General features: G+C 38.8%; 1 protein-coding gene across 1 annotated transcript; it reads right to left on the bottom strand.

Annotated features, from left to right (window-relative positions):
• Positions 1-13,405: 13,405 nt before the first annotated feature.
• LOC149819042 (transcription factor MYB3-like) lies at positions 13,406-16,314 on the bottom strand. Its single transcript, XM_089984891.1, has 3 exons — positions 16,182-16,314; positions 15,159-15,288; positions 13,406-14,042 (listed from the first exon to the last, which is right to left on the bottom strand). Exons 1-3 carry the CDS (start codon positions 16,312-16,314, stop codon positions 13,502-13,504), a joined length of 804 nt encoding a protein of 267 aa, XP_089841017.1. The 3' UTR covers positions 13,406-13,501.
• Positions 16,315-16,591: the final 277 nt, after the last annotated feature.

Genomic DNA, 16,591 nt, shown 5'->3' with positions numbered 1-16,591 from the left:
GTTGTCATCTTAGAAACAGTCTAGATGACGGCAAGCGAGATCGTCCAATAGGTGCAGACAACAGAACACGACTAATTAAAACTGTTCAGACCTTTGGAATCCAGTTGAATGAGAAAGTAGAGAAGTTAAAGAAAGGTTTGCCCATCAAGATACTGTTTTTTCTTGTGAGTTTCTACTGTGCAACTGCTTTCTCAACTGTGATAGGTCAAACTGGTGACTGGGATATACTGTCTGCGGGTTTGGCCGTGCTCTTAGTTGAAGGGATTGGCGCCCTCATGAATGGGGCATCTTCACCACCCCTTGACAAAATCAGAAATTTCATCACCATTTTTAATTACTGGAAGGCTGGCCTCTCTTTGGGTCTTTTCTTGGATTCATTTAAATATGAAATAAATAAGATATTTGGGATGTTTGACACTTTGAATTTTGAGATAGATTTATTTCCTCTATTCTGGTAAACCTCAAGCACAAGTTCTCTCTCTCTCTCTTTCTCTCTCACACACACACACACACAGAGAGAGAGAGAGAGAGAGAGAGAGAGAGAGAGAGAGAGAGAGAGAGAGAGAGAGAGCATTGTGTTTCTATGTATGTGCCACAACTGTGCATCTCATGCTCGTGGAACATTATTGGCTCAACTAGAATTATGGCTGTCAACGGGTTGGGTCAAGGCTGACCCGGATCTGCCCATATAACTAATAACCAGATTTGGGTTTTGTGAGGTCACGAAAATAGAATCCCAAACCTGGACTCACATAATTTTATAAATTTATTTTTTTCAAAATATATATAATACTCGGGTTGGGTACCTGGCAAAAATCATGATCCAAACCCGACCCACATATTGCTCAGGTCAGGTTCAAGTTGACTCCAATATTATTGGGGTCATATCACTTTCCATGCCCATATCCGATTATTCGTGTTCAGGTCAGGTACCCAATACAAGCCCAGACCCATTGACGGCCCTAACTTGAATTGATCTGGAAGTATGAAACTATGTGGATATGCATCCTTATGCATGTGAATTAGTTGCAAAATTTCTAGCCCTTGTGCTTGGATATTTGCTTGTTCTTGGTTGGTGTTCATGTGTTTGTGTGCATCTGCATTTAAAAATACAAATTATTGTAAAACCATGTTTTATATGTGCAGGTAGGGGTGGGCAATGGGCCGGCCTGCTCTGCCCAGCCCAAATTTGGGCATGCTGACTGGTGTGTCAAAGGGCTGGACTGGGCCTAACCATTGATTGGGTCGGGCTATGGTTCTAAAACCTGGCCCAAGCTTAGTCCAGACAGGCTGGCCTGCAGGCTGCTTGTCCTAATGCAAGTGGGGTAACAGACATGTAGGTATAATTGCTACAAGTATCTGTTTTGATCTTAGGGCCCATTTGGTCGTCACATCCCAAAGCTTGGGTTTTCAAGAGCTCGAGTTTTGGTTAAATTCTAGGTTTGTTAAAATCTGGTTTACTGAAACTTGCTCAAAGAGTTCTTGAATGACAAAACCTTGATTTCTTATAGTTTTTCAGCCACCTCATATCCAAAAGTTGTCTATATGCTAGGATAATACCATCCAACGTAAACCATGCCATCTCGGCCGTTTCATGGTTGGAAAAAAAAATCCAAGAAAATGTTTTTTTTCTTCTGGCCTTTTTCCCCCACCAGCTCTTGGAAAGCAATTGAACTGATTTTTTTCTTTTCTTTTGATGACAAGAAACCCTCACCAAGAACCTGGTCACTTAATGGGCCTGCCTCCATTCGAGGTAAAATCCAGGTGGGGTCACCGACACCCAAGCTCTTACGGAGCCCACCAGTTACTAGGACGAAGGGGTCAGCACCTTCTCCCTCGGTCCCCTGTCACTAGGGCGACCCACATGAATGTAATTGAACTGATGTCACTAATGCTTAATGGCACTCGGGTAGTTTTTCGGCTGTTGGATGGCTGGGAAAATAGATAAAGACAAACTTCAGCTGGAAAATGACTGGGTTGGTGCTATTCGGTCCAAATGACACAAACTGGGCACTTTTTGAATTGATGGATGGCTTGAATATGGTAGAGTATTATACATGCATTTCTAAGCATTTTCAACCATTTTCTGGTTGAATTATCCTTAGAGTGGGTTAGGTAGTGACCATTGTTGGTAGTTTCCTTATAGCTTACTGTTAGGCAATTTTTGGCCCAAAAATCAATAAAATTAGGTTTTTGTGTTAAACACAATTTGACAGCTTTCCCACATGTTAAAAAACTCATGTGAATTCAGTACCAGGGTGCAGATAACTCATAGAGTTTGCCTTACTCAGATTTAATCCGCGGATGCAATGCTGGATCCAAAGATGTCACAATAAAAATTTGTAGATGGGCTCATTGAACAAGATAAAAGGAGTTCCCTTTCAAGTTTTAAGACTGATTGGTTTAAGAATTTGGAGACAAACACAACAGCCGCTCCCCTTTGAACGAATCGAAACTATTCTTGAAACCTATATTCAGGCCTGATCGGGTTGGCCTGTAGTCCAGCTCGTGTTGGCCCGCTTCAGGTTAGGCCAGGCCGGCCCATTGCCCATCTCTAGCTACAACCTTTATTGAGGCTCTGTTTGGGAGTGGAAGATGGAAATTTAATGAGGGTTTAATTAATACCACTTGTTCCTATTGGTGCTTGAAAACTCAGATTTGGGAGATGATAATGGTGAAGAGTGTAGAAAAAAGTGGAGATGAGCCATATTCAAATATATCCTGACAAGGATGTAGTTAACAACTCCTATAACATCCCGGGGACTTCTCGAGTCTAGATTCATAGGTATTACTTTTCAGAGGAAAGAATTCAAAGTGAGCACAAAAGAACCATGTCATAATTTTTTTTTTCTAAAATCACATCATAGTTTAATAATCACAAGTCTTCTCTGACTACATCATTCATACATATAAAGAGTTAAATAAAATAAAAACATAAATGAAAGTCACACCTCGATCTAGCCATCTAAGGACACCATATGGAACAATGACGACTTTGATCAGTCTCTGGTCAATTACCTAGAACCTATAGTGACAATTATTAAAAAGGAAGTGAGTCTACAATTCAGTAAGAAATATTTATAAATAACTAAAGACTTTGACTTAAAATTATAGTGGAATCTAAGCCCCTAGTCTTAGTTTAGTTTTACACTACACAATACACATGTTTATTTCTTTCAAAACTTTTTTATTTATCTTCTTAAAACTCATAGCTAGCATATATTAGATGCTAACTACTATACTGAATTAGTTGTACCATTAATAGCCTACTATGGGCATATCAACCCGTGTACAATACCCAAATTCTACTTTATTGGCCAAATTATGAACTACTCGTGATCCCACAAGAGTCACGATGCACTACAGTGAAGGATGACTCGTTGGTAGTTACGCAGAGAGTTAGACTAGAGAGCTATACCTGCTCCCCAAGGTTCGTGATTTATGCTACATCTTAGTTTGCTTAGAGTCCAATTGTAGTGTGAAACATAATTCCTAGAATGTATTAAGCAACACATTGCTTTCCCATATGAATTAGCTCGCGTTCACTATTTTCTCCTTAACTTAGCTAAGTTTCTCAAGTTCTTCCTAGGATTCTGATATCTAAGCATACAGACGATGGAGTGACACTACATAAATAAATCACCACTGCCTACGCTTATGGCTGCTCTCACTTTGATGGCCATCAGATAGCCCTTTCCACCTGTCGCCTTTTTCAAATTTTATGGGGTTAAATCTAGCATGTTAAGTTGACTTAAACTTCTGATAACTTAACTGAAAGAAGGGACTCTAAGGACTTTACTCAAGTACTCAATTTTGTTCTCATGCATGTAGTTCTATATTCTCTGAATGTATTTTTTTTAAAAATACCATAGCCCTTTAACATGCAATTGATATTGAGAACTTATACACGAAATCATTCTTGACATTACAACATTCATTTTATCTCTCATTTAACATGAAACATATTCTCAAATACAAATGTATCAAATGCAAGATACCACTATGTTATCAAACATATATGATTTCATGTAAGCTAACTTATATAAGTAACATATTGTGTATTATTAACTAAACATGTTTATAATATCCCTTATCTTGAAATGCAAACACTGAACTTCTAACCTACCGTTGAATCACTTGTTGAGGTATTAGGATCTGTTCAGTACATAAAACTTAATTGCTAAAAAACTATTTCTCACCTTTAGTAAAATTACCAAACTACCCTTACCAAGAATGGTCTAACAATATTCATTTTTCTATGATGTTGGTTTGACTATAAAAATAGGACAATCGAATTCCTCTTTGTGTCCCAAATCCAACACACTAAAATTCATTTGATTTTGAGCTCAGAGTGAAGGGTTATCCTCATTTTACAAAAGTACGTAGAACAAGGGTAAAATTGTCATTTTACTCCTCGAACGTGTATGGATCGTCCAAATCTTAAACTTCTCACGGGACTAACCCAACTCTAGTCAGATCTAGGTTTAATCCAAACCGAACCTTCCCGATTCGGTTTCAAATTCATTAACCTAGATCCAGATCTAAATCCACTCTATTATGGATTTCAAACTAGATAGAGATCCGGTCTCTGTTTTGTATACTGGATTCAGATTTGGTACGACTGATCTGAACCCTAGTTCACTTTGGGTTTGGTAAAAAATGAAACTAGACCGATCTAGTTTGAGTTTGGGTCTGAATCCTGCTCCATTCTGGTTTGATCCTACTGGATTAAAATCTGATAATTGGATCCAAACTTGACCCAGTCTCAATTTGGTCTAATAGGATTCAAACTTAATTTGATCTAACTTGGTCCTACTAGATCTAATTTATGGTGAAAAATTGAGACAATCATTTTCTCAGTTTTTTCCAAAACTATATATATATTATACTTAAACTGAAAATGATCCAAAAATTCACCTAATCCAGTTTGGGTTCCACCCAGGTCGAGGTCCTTTCTGACTCGGTTCGTTCAAACCTAGTCCGAGTTGATCCTAAGGCCCAAAAACCGATGCTTTGTCTCATCTGTTCTGCTGATCAGACTCGGTCTGGTTTACACCGAGACTCAGCCGATTTGTGCAACTACCGAAATAGAGAAATACATATCTCTTGTAACCACAATCAATCTACTTAGCAGTTCGGGCTCACTGTCCCGCCTCACTGATGGCCTAACTCGATCCGGGTTCACCCGAACCACTGGACCGAGTTGGTCCTACATACACACCGAGATAGTGAGCTCTCGCTTCCCACAAACATGACTCAATCTAAACAAAAGCCCTGACCGAGTCAGCTAGCTCATTGATTAAGATATAGAGTTTTAACTCTCTATGATGAACGGTTTCTCACTAAAACTTCCCCACTCTCCCCTTTCATATCGTTGTGGGAGAGGAGGGCTGTTATGGTGGTTTTACAACTTGAGTCTCATGTCTCGTTTTCTCCTCCACTCCCATCACTCCTCTTATCTTTTCTCCTTCACCAGCTCTCAAATAAAGCTTTGTAGTTGCCAACTCCATGTAGGTTACCCTTGTCATCTTCCTTCTCTAGTCTTTTTTGGTTTACATTCTGTTGGATGCAACCTCGAAACTTGAATTGTGGAAAAAAAAAACTAAATGCCTATTCCTATGCATCTAAGCTAGGAAAGCAAGGAATAATGAAAATTAACCATTAAATTTTGTGAAAATCAAAGGAAATAATAAGAGTTAAGCATCCATCAGCCACCCACCAAATACCACATAGCAAATATTTATGGTCAGGCAAAACCCTAATCCTATATCTGGATCTTGGATAAGATCTGAATATGTACAGAAACTTCAAAAAGTCCAAACCAAACTATGCACTAAAGGTTATCAAGTGTATACCACCACAAGTTATGGTGGTACCGTGGCATAATAAAAGCACCCCTGATTAATATACGGAGCTGGATATAGTTAGTATAAAATTACGCAGGTCAAACCTCAGTTACGATTGAAATCTGCAAATTTTCAATGTAAAAAAGTATAAAAATATTATCTTATCAGACATGGGCTGGGTCGGGTTTATCTAATCTTTATTGGACCTGGGTATGGTTTTTCCTATGGTTGGTCCAGTTGGACCCAGGTCTATATACTGGGTACAGTACTCAGATCGTGGTTCAAACCCACCCAATTCTGGCAGACCGACCCGTTGACACCCATACAGTCGGTAGGATCAAACAAATTCCATAGGGCTAACATACTCGGGCATGCAGGTCATTGAACATGATAGGCTCAAATCTCTTTTTTTCCTAATAAACCAAACATCCTTTCATAAACCAGATCCATTGAGCCATTTATTGAAGCCAACTGTTTTGTTTTGCTGTGATCTACAATGAATCTCCATTTATTAGTTAAACTTAAGAGACTAGAAACTGAAATTAATTAAACATATTATTCACTCTTCTCTGCTTTTCAATATAATTAATGGCACACACCTAAAACTTTAATTAGCAGAAAAGAGTTGCCAGCAAGCAGAAAAAAAAGAGGGGACATGACATCAGTTGTCGTAAGTGCTAATTAAAAATCAATTGTGGATCTATAATTATAAAACCAAACATTTAGTGGCCAAAGAGAATGAAGAGAGTGCATGGCCAAATTGTATATGTATTGGATGCTTGTTTAAATGGTTCAGTAAAGAAGAATAATTAATGGCTAATAATTACCCATTGATAAGGGGAAGAAGAAGGGCATGTTAACTTAGGAATTAAGAACACATGGACTTTTAATATTTGTGAAAGGTCCTTTTATTGATTTAGGTGAATGACAGTTTTACATTTTAACTTGAAAGGTGCTCTATATTATTGTTTGCTCTAAATGCAAAAGCAAGATTGAAGAATCATCTACAAGTACTACTACTTTTTTTTTTCCTTTTATAGACTTTATTGTGACTTCTCACTAACTTCTTATATAAAAACCCACAACTACTCCTGAAATTTTAATATAAGTATGTGGGCATTAAATCAACAGGGGCTCCGGTTGTCTGGTAGTAGTAGTGAGTGCACGTCACCTTGTGTTGGGGTATGGTTGTGTAACTGGTGGGGATCTGCATAACCCCAAATTGCCTATAAAAAAGAAATATGTGGGCATTAAACACTTCTTATAATTAGTAGGCATTGACCTAGTTTAGTGCTGTTAAGTCAGTCTTGGCTGGGTCCAGTTGTGCCATTTGTGATCAACTTAAGCTATGTATACATTATCTGGTTCATAGCCCCGCTGCGAACGACACGACCAGTTTCAACCTACGTGGATCTCACTGGTTCTGGCTAGAGCTTAACCAAATTGCTAAGCATATCAGATCCATTTAGATGGTCGAGGACCTGGTTCACGATCCGACCAATTGAACTACATCCAGTATGGGCCTGTCAAATGTTTGAAAATGGTATGGTCCTTTTCTCTTGAAATGTGAGACCAGAGCCCCTATTCAGGTTGGACAAAGTTTATGTTCAGCTAGATCGATGCTCGGGTCCAGGTTAGGCATATAAAGTCGAGACCAACATGGATCCATGCAAAGGTGGTTGACCAGTCAGTTCTAAATTTAACTTGGACCTGGTTGGGACAGAAAAGTTGTTGGGCTCCAACTCTGAAACACCTGGATCCGATCCATGTGGCTGGTGATCAGCTTCCACAAATCATGCATTCCTGGATAAAACTGGTCCATTTTAAAAAACAAAAGTTCAGGATCTATTTTTTTTTTTATATATTTCACTTGAACAAATGATTTAGTTGGTGCAAGAAAGCTGTTTGATTCTACTAATAGACCAGCTTGGTTTCAAAGGTGAATGTATTATTTATTATCTTTTCTAGTCATTTCATATATGACAATCAGATGCACAATGTTGAATGTGGATGATCTGTACGCCACAATGGTCCAACGGACATGCATAAAGTGAGGTGCGGATATCTTGCATGGTATCTCATGAATTTGTCGGCTGGGACCCACCTGAGTGGTCTAGGGGAGCCCACATATCTCTAGATTTGGTATAGAAATAAATAGTGCATTTAATATGACAGTGAAATGACGAATGGGCAAGCCTCTGGTTTTGTCTTTTAAATCTTTATGTACTATGCCACAATTTTTACGTGGTAGATGGATAGGGGTGAAAGGCAGCTGTGTTCTTTTCTTTTGAACAAAGTTTGATTGGATTAACACCTAACCTTCCTCAGTGTGTGATAAATATGTGTTGGGTGAGAAAGCGAAGGTGTCGCCAAACTTGAGACACGTTTCTACCAAACACTGGAAGATCACAAGCTTTACATTGAGACAGGCAGAATTTTAGCTGCTTAGAGGCTCATTATTTTCTTTTGACAAACTTGAGGGCATGGCCAATCAATTGAATGTGGATTGAAAACTCATACCTTTTGGACTTCATGGCATAATTACATGACCAATTGCGAGGGAAAACCCTGGGTGAGCTTTCCCGAGCCAAGCCGACCACCCTGTGTTCGAGTTAGACTCGTTTAAGCTAAAATGAGCTGCTCGTGGTTCAGCTCGCCAACTATACGAACCGATCACAAACAAGTTTGTAACAAGACTAACCGGGTCGAGTCACGAGATGTTAGGTTCATTTACCAGCCATATTCGTACCATACCGTCGGCCGTTAGATCATCCTTGATCCAATGGCTGTTCTTGTTCCATCTATAAAGATGCCCAGCCTGGATGACTTTTTTGAGGTTAAGCCGGCTGAGCTGGATCAAAGCCAGCTACCACTATGTAAGATAAAGTTATGGCTTTTCAAAGCCCAAAAACTTTTCACTTTTTTGGCACTCTTTGGCAATGATATATCCCCAGACATAAACACCTGTGTGTGTGTGTGTGTGTGTGTGTGTGTTTTATTCTCCTTCTTATCACTGCTGTGCTCTGGGCGTGTGCGTGTGTTTTACTATCTATCTTACCAGGGCTGTGTCAACAAACTGAACGCTAGACGTGCAATGGGGCGGTTCTGTTTTAGAGTTCAGGTCGAATCCTCTCGACTGATTTTTAACCAAGTCTGAAAATTAAACCCAAACCAAACCCAAATTGGTTTGGGTCTGGTTCTAAGTTTGAGTATGACTAAAAATCATAGACACGGATTCGAGTGCAAACTGGATCAGGTCCAAATGGGTTGGGTCAGATTCAGCTAGTTTTTGCACCCGAATCCAAAACCAATTCCAGTTAAAGAAGATTTAGATACAGAACTGTGTGATGAATCCAAAACCAATTTACTGGATCCTCTTAAATCCATCTTCAAGCCTCATATCCCAATGCCAGAAAAATAGTAACTTAAACTCGAGCCCATTGGATTCAATTCAAAAAGCGCCTTCCCGTGCTTTACCTCCTATCCCGAATCAATCTCAACAAGGCCCAACTTATCTAAACCAAACTCATTCTAGAACCTAATCTTGTTTTGAATTGGTCATAAATAACATGTGGAGTGTGAAATGATAAAATGGGAGATCCAAGTCATCTGCTTATCGACTTCTCTACACTGAATCAAACTGACACTAGATCCATTTGATTCAGATCAACACAAATATAACATCTGATGACTATGGTTGATTCGAAAAGTGTAAAGTTTCATATGCATTTTGGAGAAGATCTTATTGGGCCAATTCAACTTCTAAAACAATGTAAATACTGGTTCCACATTGTGAGCCCATAACCCACAAGGTGGAACATAATTAGAAGAAGTTGTAAGTGAGATCAAGACTTGAAGGCAAGTCATATCCAAGCTGGGGATAAGGATGTGTGAGTGAAGTAGAAAAACCAAGTCGATAAAGGTCTATTTGGATCCATTTTATATTTTGGATTTTATTTAGTTTGTATTTTGGATACTGGGTCCAAATAATGGATTCATATATAAATAGAAAGTTCATCAAGATAAAACTTATGTTAATTAGAGTTTATTGAATTAGGGAGTTTGTTTTAATTCCAATTAAGGACTCTCATCTATAAAAAGATGGGAGATCTAGATTTCAAATCAGGGTTGAATTATAAGATAATTTTTAGTTTTTAGGTTAGATTTCCTTGTAAATCCTGTGTGGGATTTACATCAATGATATAGAGAGATTTAGGGTCTTTATACGAATGAACTCATGAGCGACTGAGGTGCTCTTTCTCAGTTATCCCAAAAACCACCATCTTATTTGCCCAACAGAAGGTTAAAGTTGTCATTTTAAGAGTTAACTATAGTTCAGGCAATTAGAAAGGTGGTCATCTAAGAAATTTCTTAAAATTTTGTGCTTTTATCTGAAATATCCGGCTAAATGTAAACTTGTTACATGCTATGCATCTATATGTAAATTTACCTTTAGTTTGCTGTTCTAGATTAGTAGAGCGTAGGTGCTTAATGGAATTTTCAGGTTTTTTTCCTTTTATTTTAAAATTCTGATGGTACAGATGTGATCCATGTACTTGATTTTATAGGGATCAGCTCTTGAAGTGTTCGATTCCGACACATGGGTGGGTTTTTATAAGGTTCTAATAAACAACAACAACAACAACAACAACTACGCCTTCATCCCAAAACAATTGGGGTCAGCGATATGAACCAAAAAAGAAATTCATTTTAGGTCTTCCACATGAATCCTTTTCCTCCAATCATTTCTATCCAACGCCATGTCCTCGGTGAGGTTCAAAGCATTCATATCCTTTCCTATCATCTCCATCCAAGTCTTCCTAGGCCTACCCCGACCTCTTTTAACTAATATATTTTCCCATTTCTCCAACCTTCTAACTGGAGCATCATTAGGCCTTCGCCGAATATGTCCAAACCACCGTAAACGATTCTCTCGCATCTTATTTTCAATGGGTGCAACACCTACCTTCTTACGTATCTCTTCGTTCCGAATCTTATCTTTTATTGTATTTCCACACATCCATCTAAGCATCCGCATCTCAGCTACACTCATTTTTTGAATATGATGTCTCTTGGTAGCCCAACATTCCGTACCATATAGTAAAGCGGGTCTAATAGTCGTCCTATAAAACTTTCCCTTCAACCGCAATGGCATTCTACGATCGCACAGCACTCCAGTAGCACTTTTCCATTTCATCCACCCAACCTTTATCCTATGATTTACATCTCCATCAATTTCTCCATACTTTTGAATGATGGATCCCAAATATTTGAAATAATCATACACCGGTATATCTTGCTCACCAAGTTTCACTACACTCCCATCACTACTTCGTTGCTTACTAAACCGACATTCCATATATTCAGTCTTACTCTTACTCAACTTAAAACCTCTAGCTTCCAATGTCTGTCTCCATAATTCTAACTTAGCATTAACCCCAGCTCTAGACTCATCAATCAAAACAATATCATCAGCAAACAACATACACCACGGTACATTTTCTTGAATTGATCTCGTAAGCTCATCCATCACTATCGCAAATAGGAAAGGGCTTAAAGCAGATCCTTGATGTAACCCAACCGTTATCGGAAAATTGGTTGTCACCCCTCCACAAGTGCGTACATTGGTTACTACTCCTTCATACATATCTTTAATTATACTAATGTACTTGAGAGAAACACCTTTCTTCATCATTGTCCACCAGAGAACGTCCCTAGGTACTCTATCGTATGCCTTCTCTAAATCAATAAAAACCATATGCAAATCTTTTTTTCTCTCTCTATATCTTTCAATAAGTTGTCTAAGAAGATGTATAGCTTCCATAGTTGATCTTCCAGGCATAAAACCAAATTGATTCTCCGATATCATGACAACCTTCCTCAACCTAGACTCAATCACCCTCTCCCAAAGTTTCATAGTATGACTCATGAGTTTTATACCACGATAGTTTGTGCAATCTTGTATATCACCCTTATTCTTATATAAAGGCACCAAAGTACTCTTCCTCCACTCATTAGGCATCTTATTTGTTCGCCAAATCAAGTTAAAAAGATTTGTCAACCATTCTAAACCTTTCTCTCCCAAGCATTTTCAAGCCTCGATAGGTATACCATCTGGGCCAACTGCCCTTCTTGATTTCATTTTCTTCAAAGCCTCTGCAATTTCTTTCTTTTGAATCTTGCGTATGAAGTCACGATTTATCTCATGAAAAGGAATGGAGAAGTCTTCAAGATCTTGAGCATGACTATCATTAAATAGCTTATCAAAATAATCTTTCCATCTCTCCTTAATCTCCTCATCTTTGACTAAAACCCTTTGCGTTTCATCTTTGATACATCTAACCATACCCAAATCCTTCGATTTCCTATCTCTCATCTTTGCAAGCCTATAAATATTCTTCTCGCCTTCTTTGGTATCCAACTTGTCATAAACCTCCTTATATACCTTAGCCCTCGCGTTTCGAACAACTTTTTTAGCTTCCTTCTTTGCTATCATATACTTCTCCAAATTCTCATTATCACGACTCTTACTTAGATTTCTATAACACTCTCTTTTAACCTTAATAGCTAATTTGACATCCTCGTTCCACCATGATGTATCCTTACCTAGTGGTGCACCGCCTTTAGACTCACCCAATACCTCCTTAGCTACTTTTCTCATACCACCCGCTAATAAACAACGGTCTAAAATTTTTGTATTTTTTTTAGGCTTCAAATATCATTTTTTATCGAAAACACATGATCAATTCCTCGTAAATTGACCATGCCCAACACATTTATGGGATCAAAACTGCAAAAAATTACCAAAAAAAGCAGAAACACCATTAAGCACGTATCATTAAGCACCTACGCAACACTCATATATTAGTATTCCTTTATAGGAAAAATGGCCTTAGATATTAGTAGACATCAAGTGGAGGGGAACTGTGAAGAGGCATGAACAATGTCCTTTTCCGTTAGCTACTTAGGCTGATGAAACTTTCAACTATTTATTGCTTGTATCAAAAGAATTGAGAAGTCGATAGTATCTCCATGCTCCCTGCCTCAAGCACGAAATTTGAAAACCCTCAAACTATAAATCTTGAATAATTTACAGAGCATGCTTTTCACTTCTCGGTCCCTTTGGTTCATCAATAAGGTTGGAGCAATGGATAGAGCCAACCACACTTTTTGAAGAAGATGATATGCCTTTTAGCTTCTTTGTGTGTGTGTGTCAGAGAGAGAGAGAGAGAGAGAGAGAGAGAGAGCCGAAAGTAATTCAACATTACCACTCATGAAGATCAACAAAATGTTGAACCCATGAACTGAACAAGAGCAAAAGCCAAAACAAGTAAAGAAAGCACCAGCTATTTGTTTGTCTGACCAATCCAAGTTCGGCCAGTAATTCAACATTACCACTCATGAGAGAGAGAGCTGTTTGTTTGTCTGAATCATAAAGAGCAACCAATACCTTAACTTTCATGAAGTCAAGTCGCTAATGGACAACCTTATGATATTTATGAAATTCTACTATGCCAAGGGTATTTCATCATAGAAGCATAAAGTCACATGGAACTTACTTGAAATTCTTTAATCTTATTCATATATATCACTAGGATACAAAAATCCCACTTTATACAATAAACCATTTAAAGCAAATTAAGGGTAATTCTACCCTAAGAAAGGGAGAGATTCCCCCCTGCAGGATGTCCTACATCCATATCACTGTCCAGAAACCTGCTCAACATTTCAAAATCAAACTGGTCGAACTTGGATTGGTCAGTGCAAAGGTCCACCCCAGCGTTCTCCAATCCATACTCAAAGAGTCCCCTATAGAACCCTCCCTCCATTGGTTCTTGCACTTGATTGTCTTCCAGCCTGATGTTTGGGCCTTTCTCTGTTCCAGCTGAATCAATGGTGGGGAAGTCGAAGAATTTGTCGATGTCGATGTCGATATCGACTTCGATGTCCTTCTCAAGCAGATCACTCCATGCCCTTCCGCTCTCTGCACCAGCTATCTCCTTGGTGGTCTCCGGTGTCGAGGAAACTGGACATGTTATTGTTGGTGGCAGTGGTTTCTGAGATTTCTTAACCTTTTGGTTGATTTTTAGGTTTAGATCACTCGTTGACAATGATTTTTGCTTCAAATGAGTATTCCAGTAGTTCTTTATTTCGTTATCTGTTCGCCCTGGCAACCTTCCAGCAATTAATGACCATCTGCATCACAGCAAACCAATGGGATATTATGATCAGCCTTTGGACACGTGACTACATCACAAGTGGGTTATAAACTAGCAATTGAACTAATAAAGAACGAGGTTCATTAGTTATTTGATAGTGCATTTATTAGAATTGTACCTCATGAAAAGAAAAAAAACTTAAGTGATTTGTCAACTAGTAATGGAACCAAGAAAAAACAAAGTTTATTAGTTATTGCAGCCTCCAAACTCTTTGAACGATGAATGTCGTTACTCTAGGTGGGGTACCATCCCTATTATTTTCTATAAAATTCGGGGATATGCTTTTATGTCCCAATGTCTCACAAGTGATTGAAGTGGTAGGCCCCTTGATAAAGATGAAACTGTTATGGTATACAAGAAATGTGGTAAAATTTGGGGATGCATTATGTCCCAGTGTGCAAGAGAGAGAGAGAGAGAGAGAGAGAGAGAGAGAGAGAGAGAGAGAGAGAGAGAGAGAGAGGTTGACAATAGATTTAGGTTTCAAGACTCTATTCACATGGTGGATCTCACTTGACTCACACCCGAACTCATATCTGTGTGCTTTGCTTTTAGGGCTCTTTAGACCTATCACATGGATACTCCATTTTGCCTTATTTATCCATTTACATACTATAATTATATTAGAAACTTCACAAAAATTGTGGTTTTCCTGTATCTGCCGTCGTATCTATGTGACATAGCTTTCGATTGATGGCAAATTCGGGTTCGACTTTAAGACAGCTCTGAGTATGATCAATCTTATAAACTTTGTTCTATGTAGACTTGGTGCACTATAAATGTGACTTGGCAATAATATAGCTATATGGAGTTACATGGTTGGCATATCATGAGCTTGAGATCATATTGAGTTCATTTTCCTATGCTTGGTCGACTGTGGGAAATGTGTTTCAATTTTGTGATTGCAGCTATAAGTTGCAATTTTTGTGATAGCAGCTACAACTTCCTCGGTCTGACTGCGTATCGCGTAGGCGTCCCATGCATCATGATGGCACCATAAATATACAACACAGATGCCTTATCACTATTCATCCTTTCCCAAACTAATAGGATAGAGTGAGGAGATTATTGAGGAAAAGGTAAAAATATACTATACCTGTTTCCTAGAAGATTGTGAAGTCTCATTATCATATCTTCTTCATCTTCCGATATGTTTCCTCTCTTAATGTCCGGCCTCAAATAATTCAACCATCGCAACCTACAACTCTTCCCACACCTATTGAGACCTGTAAAATTGCACATATCTCAATTTTTCACAAAAGAAATTAAAAAGGTAATACTTATTTAGATTACAGGATCTTAATTTGTTAATTATTAAGCTCAATGGTTTCAAGGACTTTTTGAGACTTGGGAATGGAGATGTGGTTGCAATAGATAATATTTGGAATTTGGATTTTGTGCTAGTAGCTAGAGAGATGACTGAGTTCACATGGATTAAGTCCCCAAGTGGGCTCCCATTGTCTGGTAGGAGCAGCTAGTGCACGTCACCTTGTGTTGGGACGTTGCAGGTTCAAAACCCAATGGTATAGTTGTTTAACTGGTAGGGTCTGCCTAACCCCAGCTTGCCTTTAAAAAAGAAGAAGTCCCCAAGTGGTTACTAAGTTTGCATCAATCCCAATCAATTAAATATGGTCAAAGACTCAGCACCAACTTGGAGTTTGCTAAACTGGGTGTGATTTTTTTTTAAGAGAAATCTGAAAGCATTTCCACTGCCAGGTCAAGGCCGCTTCTTTAAAATATTATTTGGTTGATTGGACCCGGTTGCCTGAGAGATGGGGGGTTTAGGAACAATGGTCTACGCACTTGGAGTAGAACTCGAGATCCATGAGAAGAAAAAAACTCAGTGAAGTAGAACTGCTAGACTTCAGAGTGTCTGGTTGAACCAGTCTGCAATTTTTAGTCTGTAAAAAAGATCTGATGACAGAGGCTTCAACTGAACCCACATTGAACCAATGGGAATCCATATATGTAAATTTGAGCAAGAGCGTGAAGAATTTGGCTTTAAAACATCTGGGGAGGAGAGTAAAAAGCAGCTCTTTGCTTTTGGCATTTTGGAGAGAGAGAGAGAGAGAGAGAGAGAGAGAGAGAGAGAGAGAGAGAGAGAGAGAGAGAGAGAGACCTGCTCTAGCTGGAAGGGACCTCCATTTTTTGTTTCCGTGAATCTTTATGCAGTCTGATAGTCTTCTATCTTCGTCTGCTGTCCATGCTCCTCTGTTCACAATCTTCTTGTTGTGACTCTCGAGCTTCACCATCCTCCGTGAGTGTGTGTGCGTTTGAGAGAGAGAGAGCAGCAGCAATCACGCGACCACACAATCAAAGTAAAATTCATTTTATACCCGCTACATTCTCCCACGTGTCGAAGTTAGTGCACCGCGGACCCCACCTACACATGTAGGTTGACTTGGCTCGGCTCTGATTTCAGCTCGGCTTGGAACCAGCTGGGGCTCACATAGTCCCGTGCACATTTCGTCGAGAGATAACTTGAACAGGTTTCCTACTGCTTTTATTTTTAGATCCTCCGCACCGCAC

Source organism: Nuphar pumila, chromosome 13 (assembly GCF_984573655.1).
Source record: "Nuphar pumila chromosome 13, dmNupPumi1.hap1.1, whole genome shotgun sequence".
NCBI lineage: Eukaryota > Viridiplantae > Streptophyta > Magnoliopsida > Nymphaeales > Nymphaeaceae > Nuphar > Nuphar pumila.
Note: the sequence above shows the minus strand (reverse complement) of the source record. Positions and strands in the feature narration are given on the sequence as shown.

Coding starts and splice junctions, on each gene's coding strand:
- LOC149819042 (XM_089984891.1), bottom strand. CDS start 16,314: ATGGTGAAGCTCGAGAGTCACAACAAGAAGATTGTGAACAGAGGAGCA. Junction 15,289..16,181: donor GTCCCTTCCAGCTAGAGCAG/GTCTCTCTCTCT, acceptor GCAATTTTACAG/GTCTCAATAGGTGTGGGAAG. Junction 14,043..15,158: donor CACAATCTTCTAGGAAACAG/GTATAGTATATT, acceptor GCTGTGATGCAG/ATGGTCATTAATTGCTGGAA.